General features: G+C 39.2%; 1 protein-coding gene across 1 annotated transcript in view; it reads left to right on the top strand.

The window, feature by feature from the left end:
* Positions 1–20,000, top strand: part of LOC138043818 (zinc finger protein 850-like) — a 28,981-nt gene that overhangs the window by 3,001 nt on the left and 5,980 nt on the right. Inside the window, exons 2-3 of the mRNA XM_068890289.1 lie at positions 3,074–4,515; positions 19,828–19,845. Of these exons, the coding sequence (XP_068746390.1) occupies positions 3,099–4,515; positions 19,828–19,845 (1,435 nt within the window). The 5' untranslated portion in view covers positions 3,074–3,098. The remainder of the gene's footprint in view (positions 1–3,073; positions 4,516–19,827; positions 19,846–20,000) is intronic.

Below are 20,000 nucleotides of genomic sequence, written 5' to 3'. Positions count from 1 at the left end.
CATTTAAGATGCTCCTAACATGGACACCATAAATTACCGATAGAAAAGGATAAATAAGTAAGCAATAAAGCATACACATGTAACAAGAATATAAAAGTGTCTCACTTTTGATAAGATACCCACAGTCTTTGATAGCTTTAGACAGAGTTCATTAATATGATTCCCTATCTTAATTTGGCATCAAATATTACACCCAGGTATATAGCAGAATCAACTTGTTCAATGTATTCATAATGAACTTTGACACTGAAAGACTGATTAGGCTTTGGTTTTCTGAGTGAAAGAGAATAAAATTAGTTTTTGAGGTGCTAAGTCCTAAGCTGGTACACTTCATACATTTGGCGACAGATTTAAGGTTGCCTCAAGGGAAGGTATAGCTGTAAATGTAAGTATCATCATCACATATGTGAAACGTTTGTACACTCACCTAATTTTGTAAGACTGGAAGGGGTCCTAAAGAGAGCTTTGTGGAACACCACAAGTTGAATTCTGACCATTTGCACATACAAATTGTTCTCTGTAGGGTAAACAAGACTTACCATTGATGCACAATACCTCTTACATGTATGCATTGATGATTGAGCTTAGTTAATAGAATTCTCAGTGATAGAGATAAGGGTATGCATAGTGCAAAGAAGTGGGTAGGGAATCTTGGACTCTTCCAAATCTGCACAGACAATGATGCAAAAGGTTCTGATAAATAATCCCTAATTGTTTTTAGAAGATTGACAGGTAGACCGTATAGGCCAAGAGATTTACTGGCATTTGTACTGCTAATAAATCTCTAGATTTCATTTGGGGTGACAGGTGATAGAGAAATTCCCCCTTAAGTAGAAAGCGGGGCGTGGTTTCCTTGAGGAATTTCCTTTTTAATAGCCTTTCCAAAATTAGCAAAAGACTTTAAAATGTTAGCAATGCCTTTGAGGTGTTATGAAAAGATTTATTCTTTTTGCAAAATAGAGGTTATGTAACTATTTTTGCAGTTACTAGTATTTAAAATCGCAGACCGAGCATTTGCAGCATGTTGATCTCTTTGACAGTACAGACTGCAGCTTCTCATCGATCGACACTCCCATACGAGTCATAATTTGAGGTCAGCTGGCCTGGCTGTCATTCTCATAAGGGTTCCTTCTCCAAATTATGAGATCTTTTTTTTGAATAGTTGGAACTCATTTGCTTTGGCGCTGGTGCCATGATTGAAAGCATTAAAATATATCATTTCACCATGTGAGGACTGTAAACTGTCTTTTATGTCCAACTGGTCAAGGTATTCTAAAACTTTCACAGAATAATCTCCTCGTTTGCTTCTCCTATGTAACTCTCGTATTTCTTCTACAGTTTTAATGTTCATCTGGGAATTAAGCTTTCATCACCTCCTCCCCTTGCTCTGTGTGATTGGCATGTTCCTACAATCATTTCATTTCTTTTTAAGACATATTTTTACTGTAATATTTATGAAATAGTATTGAAATTTTTAAAATTTCGCCACTTACTGCAACTTTGTAGCATGTACTTGATGAGAGTGAGAGCCTTTTTATTGGATACTCTCGCGGCTAATAAATCTACTTATAATAAATCACAGCTATTATCACAAAGATATACTATCTGACTTCCTTTCTGCATATCCCAAGAATTACAGCTGTGAGAGTACACTGCTGCGTCTAACAGAAGATTGGCGGGCTGGCTTAGATATTAAAGAACATTACTGGTTGCTGTGATATCTTTACATTTTTCCAAGGCCTTTGATTGTGTACAGTGTACCACACGAGTTGCTGCCAGCTAAGTTGAATGAGTACGGAGTGGCCGAAAACGGCGTTGCTCTGTTGCGAAACTACTTCTCTGGAAGATCACACAGAGTTAAAGTAGGCGATAAGTTTTCTTCTTGGCTGCCGGTTATAAAAGGGGTACTTCAGGGATCCGTCCTTGGACCCCTTTTCTTCAATGTATTTATGAATGATCTCTTTTACTTCCTGAAAGGAGTCTGTATCAATGCTTATGCTGACGATGAACAAATTTATGCCTCGGATAAAGATCCAGTGAAGTTAGAAATGAAACTTCATTGCCAACTTCTCGAAGCTGACCAATGGTGTGGTATGAATGGTATGATTACAAATCCTGATAAATATCAAGCAGTGATTTTAGGGAATACAAACTAGACCTGATACACCTGACACTAATATTCCGGTCAAAGACAACATCGACCTTTTAGGAGTGAACATTGATAAGAATCTGCAGTTCAACAGCCATGTAAAAAACATTTGTACCAAGGTCAACAATCAAATTAATGTAATTTCCCCTTTCCGAAACACAGTACCGACAGATACAAAATGTAAACTTTATAAGGCCTTCATTGTTCCATATTTTAGATGTTGCTCAGCAGTGTGACACTTTTGCTTGGCTCGAAAAAGAAATAAATTAGAGAATCTTAACAAAAGGGCGCTCAGGATTGTTCTGGACGAGAAGTCTCTGCATTAACAGGAGCTACTGAACAAACTTAATTCTAGTGATCTGTATGGTATTAGGTGCCAAGACATGATGAAAACAGTTTTTAAGGCAATTCAGTTTGAAACGATGCCGTAGTACATACGTGGTCTTTTTCAAATGAGGAATACTGAACTACGAGGATCAAGGAAACTTGTTATCCCATACGTTAACACAACCACTTATGGTCTACATTCCCTCAGATACATTTCTGCAAACATGTGGAACAAACTAACACAGGACCTGAGGTCATCAACGTCCTTGAACGAGTTCAGAACTAAAATATGCCAAATTTCTTTCGAACATCAATGTACTTGTTATTTATGTAAATAGTATTTTAATGTACAGTATATAATATATGATTTTATTTTATTTTTTTCTTGATGAAATTAGCTATACAGCTACTCTTGTAAATCCGAGGTGAAATAAAGGTGATGTTATGATGTTATCACCATCATCATTAGTGTTTTTTCAGTTACGAAATGAAGTTTTACGAGAAGTGCATGTAAATCCACTTCAGTCTTGTTCAGTGTCGAAAATAAGTTTTAACTTTCGAAAAATAGTATTGATATTTTTTCCGCTTTCGTTTTAGTTTAGTGTCTGATGAGATCACAAGAATGATGTCATTATCAGTTACGCGCGAGAATAGTCGTCAAGCTAACATGGGTTCTCAGTGCAAACAAATCAGCTTTCCTGCGAAACGCGGAAAACAAACCAAACTTAAAAATGCGGATATTGAAGAGACGCGGTGTCAGTACAAGCAGTGCTGCAAGTTGTTTCGCCAAGCAGGACTTTTAAGGAGACATTACAGAATCCATACTGGAGAGAAGGCTTACGAATGCAAACAATGTGGCAAGTGTTTTAGTGTAGCAGGAAGTTTAAGAAGACATGAAAGAGTCCATACTGGAGAGAAGCCTTACGAATGCAAACAATGTGGCAAGTGTTTTAGCGCAAAAGAATATTTAAGGGAACATGAAAGAGTCCATACTGGAGAGAAGCCTTACGAATGCAAACAATGTGGCAAGTGTTTTAGCGTAGCAGGAAGTTTAAGAAGACATGAAAGAGTCCATACTGGAGAGAAGCCTTACGAATGCAAATACTGTGGCAACTGTTTTAGCGACACAGGTCATTTAAGGGAACATGAAAGAGTCCATACTGGAGAGAAGCCTTATGAATGCAAACAATGTGGCAAGTGTTTTAGCGTAGCAGGAAATTTAAGAAAACATGAAAGAATCCATACTGGAGAGAAGCCTTACGAATGCAAACAATGTGGCAAGTGTTTTAGCGCAAAAGAATATTTAAGGGAACATGAAAGAGTCCATACTGGAGAGAAGCCTTACGAATGCAAACAATGTGGCAAGTGTTTTAGCGTAGCAGGAAATTTAAGAAAACATGAAAGAATCCATACTGGAGAGAAGCCTTACGAATGCAAACAATGTGGCAAGTGTTTTAGCGCAAAAGAATATTTAAGGGAACATGAAAGAGTCCATACTGGAGAGAAGCCTTACGAATGCAAACAATGTGGCAAGTGTTTTAGCGCAAAAGAATATTTAAGAATACATGAAAGAGTCCATACTGGAGAGAAGCCTTACGAATGCAAACAATGTGGCAAGTGTTTTAGCGTAGCAGGAAGTTTAAGAAGACATGAAAGAGTCCATACTGGAGAGAAGCCTTACGAATGCAAACAATGTGGCAAGTGTTTTAGCGTAAAAGGACATTTAAGGGAACATGAAAGAGTCCATACTGGAGAGAAGCCTTATGAATGCAAGCAATGTGGCAAGTGTTTTAGCACAGCAGGGAACTTAAGAAGACATGAAAGAGTCCATACTGGAGAGAAGCGTTACGAATGCAAGCAATGTGGCAAATGTTTTAGCGAAACAGGAACTTTAAGGGAACATGAAAGAGTCCATACTGGAGAGAAGCCTTATGAATGCAAACAATGTGGCAAGTGTTTTAGCTTAGCAGGAAATTTAAGAAGACATGAAAGAGTCCATACTGGAGAGAAGCCTTACGAATGCAAACAATGTGACAAATGTTTTAGCGAAACAGGAACTTTAAGGGAACATGAAAGAGTCCATACTGGAGAGAAGCCTTACGAATGCAAACATTGTGGCAAGTGTTTTACCCAAGCAGGAAGTTTAACCACACATGAAAGATTACATACTGGAGAACAACGTTACGAACGTAAGGAGTGCAGAAGGCCTTTTCACGGCAGAAAAAGTGTCAGAAAATATGAAAAACCTCAAAAACTTTCTGCAAGTACAAATGAACTGGAAGCAAAAATACATCACCCCTGCATTACCCGAGAACGTCGTTCGAACCAGGGGGAAAAACACACCTGTTGGCTTTGCCAAGAGGAGTTCAGCAGCGAGGAGCTTCTTCTTGCACACTACCAAAATCATATGACATTTGAGGAGCCGTCAACTTAAGTCGCTTTGGTATGTTTTGGTTGCGATAAATTTCATTTTATGCTGGTAATAATTGATTGGAGTTCAGTGAAAATTACCTCGTTTGCTAATGATAGACAAAAAGATGCCTTTTTGAGTATAGCATTATATTAGAAGCTTTCGCTGGATTATGCATTCCTGCTATTACTAGCAGTTTTTAGGGGTGAACTGAAAATGTACAATGATTTGTCTTGTATTTTACAGGGAAAGCAATTGTACGAGCAGATTGTTTTCATAGTATTTGGTCTCTTTCTATGAAAATCACATGACATTTGAAGAACGGTCAACTTTAAGCCACTTTGGCGGGTTTTGGTTTGAAAACTATTGGAGGCGTCTTTTTGTTTCAAAAGAAAGTAATGTCTTGCTCCTATTTACGGATAGTAGTAGTTGAAAATCCAAAGTGACAAATTGTATACCAGGTTCTGTATCTAGTAGGGATTAGTGCATTATATGAGGGTCTCAATTGGGTAGTGTGGCTTATACGGTTAACGGTTGAAGTCTTAGCGTTTTTTACATCGAACGGTTATTCTTTTCCCGTTACGGCTTACAGAAAAGTTGAATATTAATTTCCTTTGTCTTAAGAGTTAAATATTAATAAACCTTTCTTTCTTTTTTCCAAACCGAAAATTCAAGGGCTGGGACCGTCTTCTAATGAATTAATTAAGCAAAGTAGTAATTAAATATTAGGTAGGGCATACTGTTGAAGCATTCCTCCTATATTGCACCTTATTCTCCAGTAGTTAAATTACAAAATAAGAAACAAGGCCCTTCGAATTATTGATGATGTTCCTTTAATGGAACCCATTACAAGTTTCTCATTATGGATCCTTACGTTTACTGAAATTCCCTGATATTGTCAAACTTATTACTTGCCTGCTTTTTTTATGATTACTTGTATGGGAATAAGTTTCCTACTTTCACTCTCACTCTGAGCAACATAGATATAGTACTCGTAGTGCTTCTTCTGATCTAGTTGTGATTGAATCATTCAGAACAATTTAAGGAGATTTTTCCCGTCTGTTATTGGCAGATACTTTTGGAATGACATTCCATTGGAAATTCGCTGTAAACCGTCTAAAAATTTGTTCAAAAAGGTACTCAAACATACTATGTTGCTCAGTATTAATTAATTACTATTTATAAATATTTGTTTCATGTCCAGTTTTTAATAATAATGATAATTATCTATTTCCAGTCATCAATTCCTTTGTTTTTTTTTTTCGTTATCCTTTTTGTTTTATTGTATTGATTAAAATTAGCTTTTTAGGACTTGCATAATAATGACTAATTTATTTAGCAATATTTATGAGACGGGGCCAACGGTCAGTAAAAGGAAATTTTTCTTATTACCGCGTCAGGCGCGGTACAAGTTAAAAAATCGATTTCGCTTATATTTTGTCCAGTTTTACCCCAATATCAGTGAGTAATCATGGTGGGTTTCATTTATCAAAAAAATTATTTATACGCCAGAAATAACGTTAAGTTCATACCCGGGTGTTTGGGCTCGAAATTCGGTTAAATTCGAGGGCCAAACTAATATGCTCCCCTTGCCAGCGCAACGAAGAATCTGTGCTGTTTGAGGTTAAATGTAAATTACTATGCCCTTTAACTGTCATCTGGATAAAAGTATACTATTTTAGAAGCGTTTCCGAATATTTGAGGACCCGAGCAAATAAGGCAATTTTGGAAAGGTATTTCAACGACAATTTTCAAACAACTAATTTCATGCGCGGAAGGAGATCGATTCCCTCCAAACGTCTTCTCCAGAAAAAAGAAAGGCTATTTTTCAATCGAGGCTGTGAGTTTGGCTGGCCGATAAATTCTATGACCATTTTTAACACTCTTGAATTCTATCAATTTGTGGCTAAAAATATCAACACGAACGTCTCTCATTACAAATTCAAAACACTATTGATTTCACATCCATGATTTACTCAGGTTGTCACAGCTATAAATCTGGTTGATTCAAATACTATATACATTATCTGTAATCTTGTACCTAGTTTTCTTATGGCTTATATTTGAATTTCAAAAACTTGTAAAGTACGGCAAATCACTTTACTCCCTGCCGGAAGAAGTCAGGCCGTGCCTGACGAACTATTGGTCAAACAAAAAATATATGTATCCTCACAGCCGTACAAGCAGCCTCGCATAATTATTTTGTTTTTACTCTAATTATTATTTGCTGGTTAGATATCCCAAGATCCGGCACTTGTACCTTTGTTGAAGCTCTGCCAGGGTAAATTCCGACAAGCGACATGGCCTAAAAAGTAGCGACAACACTTAAAGTGAAATCAAATTTCCGACAGCAACGGTCACAGCAACGTGAAACATTGACAGAACACCAACACGAGACCTTTTAAAATTCAGACAAGCGACACGGCCAGCCACCTTTGTTCAGCTGTCCTTTGCATTAAAAACTGACAAATTTATGCAACCAGCTCGAAACCAACGGGAGCTTTTGATTCCTATCCAAATTTTGTTTCTGTTTGTGTGGAATGACAACAATAATGAAAAATGAATTGAACTACATTTTCCGGTCACTTTTATGTTAAAAGAGTCGTTTGGCAGAGTCTTCTGAAATTGTTTACGATTCTTGTCCTTGCACATTTACGTGACGGCACTGCGTGATTTAATTGGTAACGCCAATCTTTCGATTTCTTCCCTATAATTGTTAACCCCCTCTTATCATCAGTGTAGGACGCCAGTACATTTTAGGCCGCTGGGGGAGGGGGGGGGGGGGGCGGAGAGCTGTGTACGATTATGAGTCATCAGAGTATCGCAATGATAAATGATTTTCTTGTCTCGAACCCTTCCTCCCGTCACATCCACCCTTCTCATTTTTCATTCTGTGACGTCACTGTTACGGAGAAGGATTGTGCAGTTCACAATATCCATCTCCTTTACTCCCGATTATGACTTGTTCATTTCACAAGCTTGTTGGTGGATCATGCGGGGCAGATCCAAGATATGTATCAGAAATCACCATTTCCTTGTCCACATGCTCGCGTGATATCACCAACCACAAGCCCGCTATGAGATTTAGCGATGTGTATACGGAGATAGACCTGATACTGGCCCGAGCTGCGATCTTTTCTGCATCCAAAACATTTGGCGGATATGAGCATTTGTCCTCACCACAGATCGTCTCTAGGAATTTGATGGCGTCGCGGTTCAGAGAAATGTCGAGTACCTGTACCGCTAGCTGCACACAGCTCGACGCGCGGAAAACTACTTGTAGGTGATCGTGGGATAAACAAACATGTCTCCAGAGAAATCATGCGGCTAACTGGAAGATTTGTTCCTGTTGGTTCCGGTAAGTGAACTTGTAAAAATGTGAATCTGAACAGTTTTCTTGAGAGAAACATGTTTGATTTACACATATTTATAGAAGGAGGTATATCAGACTCGATGAAATGAGCGTGATACATTTTTCCACCCTACTTTAGCTTCAAAGTTGGCTGCTCGAAAAAGCTTTATTATCCTATTATTCGGATTCCTTTAATTAAGGCGTGGTTTTACATATTTTTATTGCTCGAAAAAAGTAAAATATGCTCAGTTTCGACAGCTTTTCGCTGTGGGGTTGTTTGAGTCTTTTTAGGCCTTTAATGAAGGAACTGCAAGTAGGTGAACAATTTTAGCATACTCTATCCGTTAGAGGCTAATGGATGTAGTTAGCGCTGCTCGCCCTATCAACGAATCCACCCCACCCCGTGAAAGTGAAAGTGAAAGGCGCGAGGCAGTAGCTTGCAGCACCCCTAGAACGAGAACTCCATGTGCTGTTGGCCACGCCCCAGTGACACGGGGTGGTAGCCTCTACGAACCTGATGAGTCCTCTAATGTGACGCCAAAAAATTCGCTACAAGAGATGAATTCGTTTTTGCACTCGAGAGATGTAAGTCCAGTCCGTTCGCAATGCCGCACTCCTTGGTCAGATACCAGTGAGGGACTGTGCAGTAATTATCTGGAGGGGGGTTCTAAGATTAATAGGGGGGGGGGGGGGCTGAACTTAAACCAAAGCGCAGGGTACGGGTAGTTAAACATTTGTAGGGGGTTAGAAGTTAAACTGAGAAGTCTGATCTCAATCCATGGACTCAAGATAATGTATATTACATGTAAGCTAATCAAAATCAATTTTTGGAATCTTTTAAGAAAGATTAATATTAACAGCTTCAAAACCTTGTACTAAAGATGAACAGTTTATCTCAACAATATTGAACATATATTCAAGAACTTGAGTTAACATCGACGAACGTTCTTGCAGAAGATATCTTCAGCACCTTGAATTCTTGGCTCTAAAAGCAGACAAAAGAAATCTGGAAAGAAACACCATTCCAGAAAATATTTGTTGGGAGAGCAGAGACGATGTTGAAAGACTGACTAACAAGCAACTTCGGCTCTATCTAAGGCAAGTAGGTCTAATGGTATCTGGAAACAAGGCACAATTAGTTGAGCGAATACGTAAGCATGCAGATGGTTCTGTAGCAAGAACATTTGATGAAGACATCGAAGATGATGATGAAGACATGCCTCCAGTTCTCATGATGATACCTCAAGTGATTCTGAGGAGGAGTCAACCGAGTATGAAGGTGGTTCATCAGGCGACGATTATGTGGAGCGCAGCTTCCAAGTTTTATTTATTGATGATGCAGACATACCAGAAGTAAAGTACAGGTAAAGAGGGATGTAGGGAGGATCGGAGGGGGGGGAGGGGGGGGTGAAAGTAATCTCTCCTCTAGACGGGGGTGGACAAGAAGTTATTTTAACTTTAATTCAGGGGGGGGGCAACTTTATTTTATGGCCTACTTTGCTAATTTTAGAACCCCCCCCCCCCCCCTCCAGATAATTATTGCACAGTCCCTGATAGGACAAAGAGGTACTACGGAAGGAAAGCCAGAGAAGGGGTGGCAGCTGTCATAGAGGAGATCGCGCCTAATGTTGCTGGAGCGTTGTGGAATTATATATCGGACGCGATGAATAAGAAGTACTTTGGTACTGGAGAAAGTGCCGAGAAGAACGTGGATGTCATTTTCATGGACATACTAGCGGAGTGTTATCGAGCTGCCTGTGGTTGGGAAGTGCGACGCCAAATCCTTTCTATCATGGCTGACAAGCTAAGTCTGGCACAGATCAGGAAATGGATTTCAGACCTCTCCCAGAGGTGCTTCACGGAGGCGAAACGTCATTGTTGGGTGTATGGTAGGGGACAGCCGATCCAATCGCTCTCTCCTCGAAGACGGACGGTTTTGTCAACTGACAAAATAGAACACTTTGTCAGTTTTATTACAAGCCCGCAGGTTATTCAGGAACTTCCTTTTGGCGAGAAGACCATCAAATTGTCCACTAATGACCAGATCAAAGTGCCAAACGTGGTTCGTATCATCATCCCCGAGAGGATTATTCAGCAGTATCAAGCCTACTGTCGGGAATCGGGATTTCAAGCTCTAAGTCACAGCGTCCTGCTCCAAATACTGGACGAGTGTTCAGCGTCTGTAAGGAGAACCCTTCAAGGGTTAGATTATTTTTTAAGTGCCGATGGTGCTCAGGGGTTTGACGACTTACACAGTGTGGCAGAGAAACTGGGGGAAAGAGGGAAGGGCCTTTCTTGGGCTAAACAACAGCAAGAAAAGCTAAAGGATGCAAAACGTTATTTGAAGAACGACTATAAGGTAAGAAATAGAGTTCATGCACAAGAGGTTTGAAATAGTGTCTACAAGTTGAACTAAGCGATGCAATTGCATGTAAATGCATATACGCGTATTTCACATATTTTCTGTGCGCAATCTAACTAGCTACCACTACTAGAGTGCTATATGGCAATGCCTGGAGATGACATGGACTGTAAAACCTCTCACGGACAGATTACTGCGCGAAATACTCATGCTTAGGAGATCCATGGCAGGTGGGAGGCTACAATGCATTTCCCCCTTCAACGAACGGGCCTGCTTAAACAACGCACGGCAGTTTATCATCAATTCCACTTTATTTTATGTTTCCAAGTTAAACGAGAGACATTACGTAATTGAATTTGATATTACAGAATTGAAATATATACAATTGTAATATAAAATGTAGGGAGAAGATAGAAAAGTTAGGGGCTGGTAGTTCAATATTAAGAAGATGAAAAAAAAAAAGATCACTTTTGATAATTCATTTATTTAATAAGGAATATTTGCTATCTACTTTGAATTATAGTAAAGAATTGTACTATTCATCACAGAGCCTTTAATTTCCGGTACAGACTTGTGCCTATTCGCAAAAAAAAAGCGCAAGAAGGGGCGTGCAAACGATCCTGGGGAGAAAAGCGCGGTACCGTAATGCATCGTGGGAAAGAATTAGTAGTGCAGCGGAATATAAGTAGGTAGGAAATGTACCCAGTAGCTTTTATTAGAAAAAAACAGAAAGCGCAAAATAGACGGCTCGAAAAGAAAAGAGATGAGAGTAAAGGATTATGGGAAAGTTTCTTTAGATGCCTTTAATTCTGTAGTATTTGTAAATTTTTGGATAGCGTAGGTTCAAGTTAAATTGTCAAGCATTATGACTTGTGTAATGCTTTGCACATATTATTCTTCTTCTTCTTCTTCTTCTTCTTCTTATTATTATTATTATTATTATCATTATTATTATCATTATCATTATTATTAAGCGCAACTGGGTTCGAGTCTGGGACTTCGGGTTTTCTACGGTTTACCGGAAAAGCCACGAAATTGGAAACCTGCATGGTTTTTTAATTGTTTCCAGGCTCATGTATCTCAAAAGTCAGTGATTGCAGACCGCTGCATAACCTTTGCCCTTAGCGACTCCCGTGATTCAGATTACCGGTCTACCTGTCACCACAGCCACCTTGGTGTCTGCCACAGACGTGATCAGCTCCGAAAGGTCATATCGGAAATTGAGAATAGCGCGAACGACCAAACAGTAACACTTGGAGATGACGCAGACGAAATCATGTTCCAGGTAAAACAATCGAAAACTAATATCTTAGCTTGGAAAGCTCATTTAATCAGATCTGTGAACCAGGATGAGGCCCGAATCAAGGTACTAGAAAGCCTTGACGAGACTACCGTTCTCTTGACACAGGACTGGGCAATGAAATACTTGCCTCGGAAATACAGAGAGACCCAAACCGATTGGTTTGCCAAGAGAGGGATCCCTTGGCATATAACAGTCGCCACAAGACGAGGCCCAGAGGAATGTTCTCTGGAGCTCCTGACATTTGTACACGTCTTCAAGGCATCTTCTTAAGACAGCTGTCCAGTCCTAGCTATCATGTCTGATGTCGTGGCCCAGCTAAAGGAGGTCATGCCCGGCTTGCAGTTTGTATACTATCGCCAGGATAATGCAGGCTACTACTATTGTGGTACAACTGTAACCTGCGCACAAGCGGTTGGCAAAGCTCATGGAGTGTTTGTGTGACGCCTTTGCTTCTCAGACCCTCAAGGCGAGAAGGGCGCATGTGATAGAAAACTGCAAGTATCAAATCACACATGCGCATCTATCACAACGCTGGGAACGACATAGAAAACCCTCAACACATGAAGCAAGCTATTCTATCTTCTGGTGGAGTGCCAGCGACGGCAGTGTGCGTCTCCGGGCCACCATCCCTCAATAGAATGCCTAAAGTCAAAATAAAGGGAATAAGTCTGATCTCTAATGTTGCGTATGAAGGAGAGGGGATCCGGCTGTGAAGGGCGTATGCCATAGGTCCTGTGAAGCTCATTTCGTGGAAAAACCTCCAAGTTCCCCAAGAGCTAGCTACCCAATCTGCTTTTCAAGATAAGAGGATCGTAGTTTTTTCAAATTTCTTTTCGGGCCCGAAAAGTTTACGGGACTTTCGAGAAACGTGCCCCTGGTCAGTTGCAAAGAGCACTCGAGCTCTTCCAGCAGCATCAAGCTTTACATACAGTGCTCGATATAGACATCGTTTGAATTTCACACACATGCACACTGGTTGAAGAAATTGGAAAAGATTTAAAAAGGGCTGAAAGGAACTGTTCACTTGATTAGGCTACAAAAACCAGACAGTTGACTCCGCGGTCGCGACCAGCCTGGGTCATCTGTTTATCCGTAACCGCGCCCCACAGGACACCCGGTTGCAACCGGTCTTCGGTCGTCCTGGAGGATGGTGACACTTAAAATCTTAGGTTTTTTACAGTTAACTATTCTTTACAATTAACAGTTATTTTTTTCCATTTTTACGCTTAACGGGTTTAAATTTTTGGCCGTTTTACGGCTTTCGGTCAACCCAATTGAGACTCCTATTTTCAAAGCGACTTTTGTTGTTATTATAGCACTAACGTTCTTAATTATAGCTTGCAATTATAGCTAAGAGAGGAGATAGTTTTTCAAATGACTGTCGAAAAAAATTTCACAATTGCGATTGCTACGCTCAGTGACTGGCTTAACTTGAAAGTCTCGCACCGATTGATCAACTAACGAGAGGGAAAGCCAAAACCAATCGCTACTTGCACGCGCGATTTTTCGCGCGCTTTGTGCAAGTTACATGGAATTGGTGCGAATTTGGATTGGTTCGTTGCGCTGTTTGCACCTGCCGTGATTGGTCGAAGTAATTACTTTGGTATTGTTTATTCGACACTCATTTGAAACTCGCTCTATTCCTCAAACAAATTTGCTCCCAAAGAATATTTACCCCTACCCGTAGCTATCTGGTAGAGGTGAATAGTTGTAAGTCTTGTGGAAATCGTATTGAGTGGCGGATCCAGGGGAGGGGCCCAGAGGGTCTCCCCCTCCACTCCCCCACCTTACTTTTTTATAGTAAAAGTAACGCCCTTTTAAAATGTCTTGCTGTTGTGGGCAGTCGTTAACGAAAGTTTCGTAAGAAGCATTCAGTTTCTTTTTTTTTTTTTTTAACTCGGTTTCACTCAGTCTCGCTTTTTCCTTTTGCATTTGGTTGATATTTGAACTGAAGACGTTAGATAATGTCACAGGAACTACAGACGGGCATTAAAGTTGTCGTTAGTCACAGTATGGCTTCCCAACTGCTTGTGTAGTCCATAACACAACCCAAGGTGAAAAGCACAGCTTTTGGCTTTCCGCGAAGGAGTATTTCGCGGGAAATTTTCTCAGACAAGAAAGGATTACGTTTCAAGTACGCGTAACCCATATTTTCCTCACTGTGAACCATATTTCCGTAATTTTCAACCCATTTATAACACATTACAGCACATATTCAGTGGTACAAGCTATATTTTGTTATTGAAGACTTTGTTACTGTTGGGACCATAAAAAAGAAACATCAGGAAGGTATACAAAATTTTGGTTTTATCAACGGAGTTGATAATGTAAATTGAACCACCGTACAGAGATCCTAAAAGCTCAGTTTAGAATCTCTGTACGGTGGTCAATTTACATTATCAATCCGTTGATAAAACCAAAATTTTGTATACTACTTCCCAACTGACGCAGCACCACAGTTTTTTTGGAAACTACCCCCTTCATCAAGAAGGAAGTTGACTTATCGGATTCCGACAGGGTAATCTTTTAAGACGTTTTGCTAACAATTTTAAAACTTTTTTAGCATCTCTAAAGATTCCCAAGGTTTTTAAACAAATAACTGTTGATGAGTTTTTTTTGTCCTCGGACAAAGTTCCGTCCAAAGCGGATATCAAAGAGAAGCGTTCTGTTTCCTGCGTAGCTGACGGTATTGTAAGCGCGTTGAATAAAGTTTTGTAGCGGGATCGAGAGCGCGCGGAATAAAGTTTTGGCCGCTAAAAGCGAGCTGCGAAGCTGCGTGCAGAATGCACGCAGAATGCGCGCCTAGAATACTGCCAGCTACGCAGGCTAAGCGTTCTGTTACATGTTAACGATTGTGACATACTGGTAGACTCCTGAGGAGGAATGAATAGTATCCCAGACGTCTTTTCGCCGTCTCGTTCCAACGGGAATAGCAAAATGGCGCCCTGGGTTGATGAAATACACGATCTTCTTTCGTGATTATTTGGTAGGTTTTGTCGATTATAATTGTGAGTGATTTGTGCCTGTCAATACGTCATCACTTTGTATTTAATTCCTGATATTTATTCATCAGACTTACGGAAGACTACTCATATTTTGATAATTCAAAATGTGGCTGTTTCACAATGTGATCACTGACCCGAAGAGAGGTCATGAATAAAGCTATTTATACAGTTTTGGATAAGTGTTTTTTCCAAATATGGACTTCACTCATGCAGATCGATGGTGAAACGATATTTTGGCAGAGAAGTACCCATAAGTACCCTCATTTTCTCATACGTAGTTATCAAAATACACCAGTTTATTAGCTCGGAAGTGGCACTTGTGATTTGATCATTGTATTTGAAAGAGATCGCACAAACGCGGATTTCAGATTTAACTCACTTTTCTTTGATTAGCTCGATGTAGCTCACATGAGCTTCCCTCTATTTCAATGTAGCACACGTAAAATCATTCGACTTGACACCAATTGTTTTCTTCCGACACTCAGTGAAGGTATAACATATATGCTTAAGAGCCAAAGCCTTGACACCAAGGTCTGTTTGTAAACACAACATGGTAGTCTCCAGCACCAGCAGCGCACCGGTGGCTCAGTTGGTTGAGCACTGGGCTGCCATGCGTCACGATTTCAGTTGATAATATAAAAGGAATCGTTATGCATTATGGGATACTATTCATTTCTCCTCTGGGTAGACTCGATACAAATCAATCCTAAAAACTCGATTTATTTTTACCCCCTTTAAAGTGTCTATTAGCCATCTATTCGTTTATTCCTTACTTTAATTGCATTTCCTTCTTTGCCGTAAAAATTGCGCAACTGCGCGCCTTCAAAGGCCTCAGGTCGAGTCCACTGCACTTGTGGGTACAATACATGTTAATTACATACAGTTCTTAGCCATGCCATCACAGTCGCTGGTCGATGATGCCAAACTTCTTGCTCTGACGTCGATCTGACGATCTTTACAACACACAGACGGTGACAGACGAGACGGTAAGAATAGTTGTTTACTGCAGCTTCATCAATGATATATTAGTTTCTGGTTAAACTACAGAATCTAGGGCTCGTAGTGTTGGTAATAGTGATGTAACTTGGTCCACGTTCTTGCCTTTGATTAAGTGCGACAATCCTTAAATTGAGGGTGACAAAAGGAGTCAGTGGGCGGGTGTCTTGATTACACTCTTCGGAAAATAAAATGGCCTTTTCACATTTCTCGGACAATAAAGGTTAGTATTTCATGTTTTCCTGCTAGCAACACAAAACAGGCCCCAAATTGTTGCTTCTTCCATTTTTCTTTCTCATCGGTCTCCACTAAGATCTTTATAACACACAGACGGTAAGAATAGTTGTTTACGGCATCTTCAATGATATATTAGTTTCTGGTTAAACTACAGAATCCAGGGCTCAGAGTGTTGGTAATAGTGATGTAACTTGGTGCACGTTCTTGCCTTAATTTGATTAAGTGCGACAATCCTTATAAATTGAGGGTGTCAAAATGAGTATTAAAAGTGGGGGAGTGTCTTGATTACAATCTTCGGAAAATACAATGGCCTTTTCACATTTCTCGGAAAATTAAGGTTATTATTTCATGTTTTCCTGCTAGCAAATTGTTGCTTCTTCCATTTTGCTTTCTCATCGGTCTCCACTGAGGGAAAATATTGTGCATGTGCATTGAAGGTTTTCAGTTTCGTCCTGGGAAGTCGAGCAAATGTTTACTGGAAAAAAGTTGTCTCACCTTGCAGGGTTACTCTACCTGCCGAGGCGAAACAACTCATCTCCCCGCGTTGTCTCACCCATCTTATGTAAGTGGTTGATAGAACTTTTGAAATAATCAAGTAGAAACTCTGGGGGAGGGCTGTCCCAGGTCACGTAGACCATATAAACAGAGCCTAAGTGATGAAGGAGTCTACACGTAGGTCATGCAAAATAAAAATATGTTACGTACATATAAGTTACATTTCATGGTGAATTAGAAAAGAGAAAGTAATATATTTCACTCAACTCATAGATGTAAATACAGTACATATACAGGTACTAGTGTACATTCTGAATTTTACTTTTATCATTCAGTGATAGCCTAAAAATTCAAAGAAACAGGCAAGATCATAATTACGGGAAATAGTTTATGTTGCAGGTGTATATTAATTTTTTGAATCAGTTAGGTCAGGACCATTCAGATAGCAGTGTACTGCCTAATCTAGTGGATGATCCCAACAAAGTGTAATTTTCACTTAACATCAGGAGTTCTTCATGCAGTAAGTTGGATAATTAAAAAGAATAACAGTTAATCAATTAGAGTTCTCGTAATGTATTACCAGGGTTTTCAATAAAAGCCGGCTTAACCGCCGGAAGCTCTGGCGGCTGTGGATCATCAAGTTGCTGGCTACTTGGTCTACAACTACTTCAGAAACAAACCTCTTAAAATGTGTACAGCCTAACCACTCCGCAGTGCAAAAAGTGCTCATAATTCCTGAGAATTTGTGTATAAAGCACACATGTTCTTCATCTTGCGTGTGTTTGTGATCAAAGTGCTTTCTTCCATTTTCAGTGGTATCATAATAAAAGTTAGCCTTGCTTTCATGTCGGCTTTTAACAAAGATGGGTCACAATTGTTTGCAATCAACGTTCCAGAACAGGTACATTGTATTTTGGTTAAATTTTTACTTTCTATATTGTTTTCTCATAAATACTGTAGTATTTTTGCTGAAGAGCATTAATAGCAGAAGTCATTTGCCTTTTCATTCTGCTTAATTTTAATAGCTCTTTCATTGCCTTTGAATGAAGTGAATTAAGTCTTGTAAATATTAAAAATAATGTTCAATTCCTTCTGGTTCTTTGTGTGTTTTGTAAAAAATCATGTTCATTTTGCTCATAAATATTTTGTCATTACCTTTGCTAATTTTGATGCCCAGCAGCTGCCTACTCTCATATGGGTAGACACCTAATCAAATTTTTATTGAAAGCCCTGCTGTATGGTGTTATCACCAATGAAATTGAGATTTAGGGATTCCAAATGCACAAGCTTAATACACTATTGGATAGTATTAACCAAATTTATTAGGTGACTGCCGTTTGGGATAAGAATGAACACAGTCTGTGTGACCACTGGTAAACAAAGGAGACTTAACCTGTAATTTTATGATATCATCAAGGTTTATTATTGGTAGATTGAAAGACTTGAAGAAAGGTGCAGAATGTGATTTAGGATTCTTCATGACATGCCCTAAGCTGGATAATTAAAAAGAATAACAGTAAAGCAATTAGAGTTCTTAATTGTATAGTGTTATCACCTATGAAATAGAGAAATAGATTCTTACTTAGTAACAGAGCTGGGCAAAGAATTCCATATAGCATGAGCCAATAAATTATATTATAGCATAGACCATATTGGATAGTATTGACTAAAGTTATATAAAGATTGACATTTAAGATGACTGCCCTGTGGGATAAGAATGAACAAAAGAGGTGAAATTAAAATATTCATTAAAACAGTCTGTGTGACCACTGATAAACGAAGGAGACTACCTGTAATTTTATCATATTGTCAAGATTATAAGTATCGGTAGATTGAGAGACTTGAAGAAAGGTGCAGAATGTGATTCAGGATTGGTGAAGGATAATAGTAGCTCCTAACATGGACACCATAAATTGCTGATAGAAAAGGATAATTAAGCAAGAAATAAAGCATACACATGTAACAAGAATATAAAAGTGTCTCACTTTTGATAAGATACCCACAGTCTTAATTTGGCATCAAATTTTACACCAGGTACATTGTATATAGCAGAATCAACTTTTCCAATGTTTAACAGTGAAAGACTGGTTAGGCTTTGGTTTTCTGAGTGAAAGAGAATAAAAGTCCTAAGCTGGTACACTTCATACATTTGGGGACAGATTTGAAGTGCCCATAACCCCAAAATATTTTTTCGCGAAAATGAATCTTTGCACCTGTTCGAAACGCATCGCGGCTATTTTACGTCACAAACTGATTTACATTGCATTAACTCTTTGTAAAAATGCATGCAAACTGGAGTGTGACGTAAAAACAGGAATAGACCCACTCCCCTTCTGACTCGGTCGTGAACAAAAGATGCTTGGATTTTCGCAACTTTCGAAGCCTATAAAATGGCAGGATTTGTTAGAAAAAGGAAAAAATGGCCGCAATGCGTCTCGAACAGGTGCAAAGATTCATTTTAGCGAAAAAATATTTTGGGGTTATGGGCACTTTAAGGTTGCCTCAAGGTGATCTAAGTTTGTGCTGGAAAGGTATAGCTGTAAAGGTTAGTATCATCATCAATTATATGAAATGTTAGTATGCTCACCTAATTTTGTAAGACTGGAAGGGGTCCTGAAGAGATTCTTTTTGAACACCACAAGTTGAATTCTGACCATTTGCACATACAAATTGTTCTCTGTAGGGTAAACAGGACTTACCATTGATGCGCAATACCTCTTACATGTACTTGTATGCATTGATGATTGAGCTTAGTTAATAGAATTCTCAGTGATAGAGATAAGGGTACGCATAGTGCAAAGAAGTGGGTAGGGAATCTTGTACCCTTCCAAATATCTGCATAGGCAATGATGCCAGGAGGCTCTGGTAAATAAATCATTAATGCCTAATTGTTTTTAGAATATTGGCAGGTAGACCGTAAAAAGCCAGGAGATTTATTGGCATTCGTACTGCTGATAAAACTCCAGATTTCGTTTGAGGTGACAGGTGATAGAGAAATTACCCCTGAAGTAGAAAGAGGGAGTGTGGTTCCCTTGAGGAATTTCCTTTTTAATAGCCTTTCCAAAATTAGCAAAAGACTTTAAAAATGTTAGCAATGTCTTTGAGGTGTTATGAAAAGAGTTATTCTTTTCCAAAATAGAGGTTATGTAACTATTTTTGCAGTTACTAGTATTCAAAAACGCAGACCATAGATTTTTCATGTTGTGCTTATAAGATAAACATTTATTTATAAAAACGAGCGATAAAAAATAAGAAGCACGACGCTTCGACCGTTCCAGGGTCATTTTCAAGTTCAAGTTCAAGTTCATGGATAAACAATTACGCTTATATACACTTTCTGAAACAATGAAAATAACAATGCGAA

This window comes from Montipora capricornis, chromosome 3 (assembly GCF_036669925.1).
Source record: "Montipora capricornis isolate CH-2021 chromosome 3, ASM3666992v2, whole genome shotgun sequence".
Classification (NCBI taxonomy): Eukaryota; Metazoa; Cnidaria; class Anthozoa; order Scleractinia; family Acroporidae; genus Montipora; species Montipora capricornis.
Note: the sequence above shows the minus strand (reverse complement) of the source record. Positions and strands in the feature narration are given on the sequence as shown.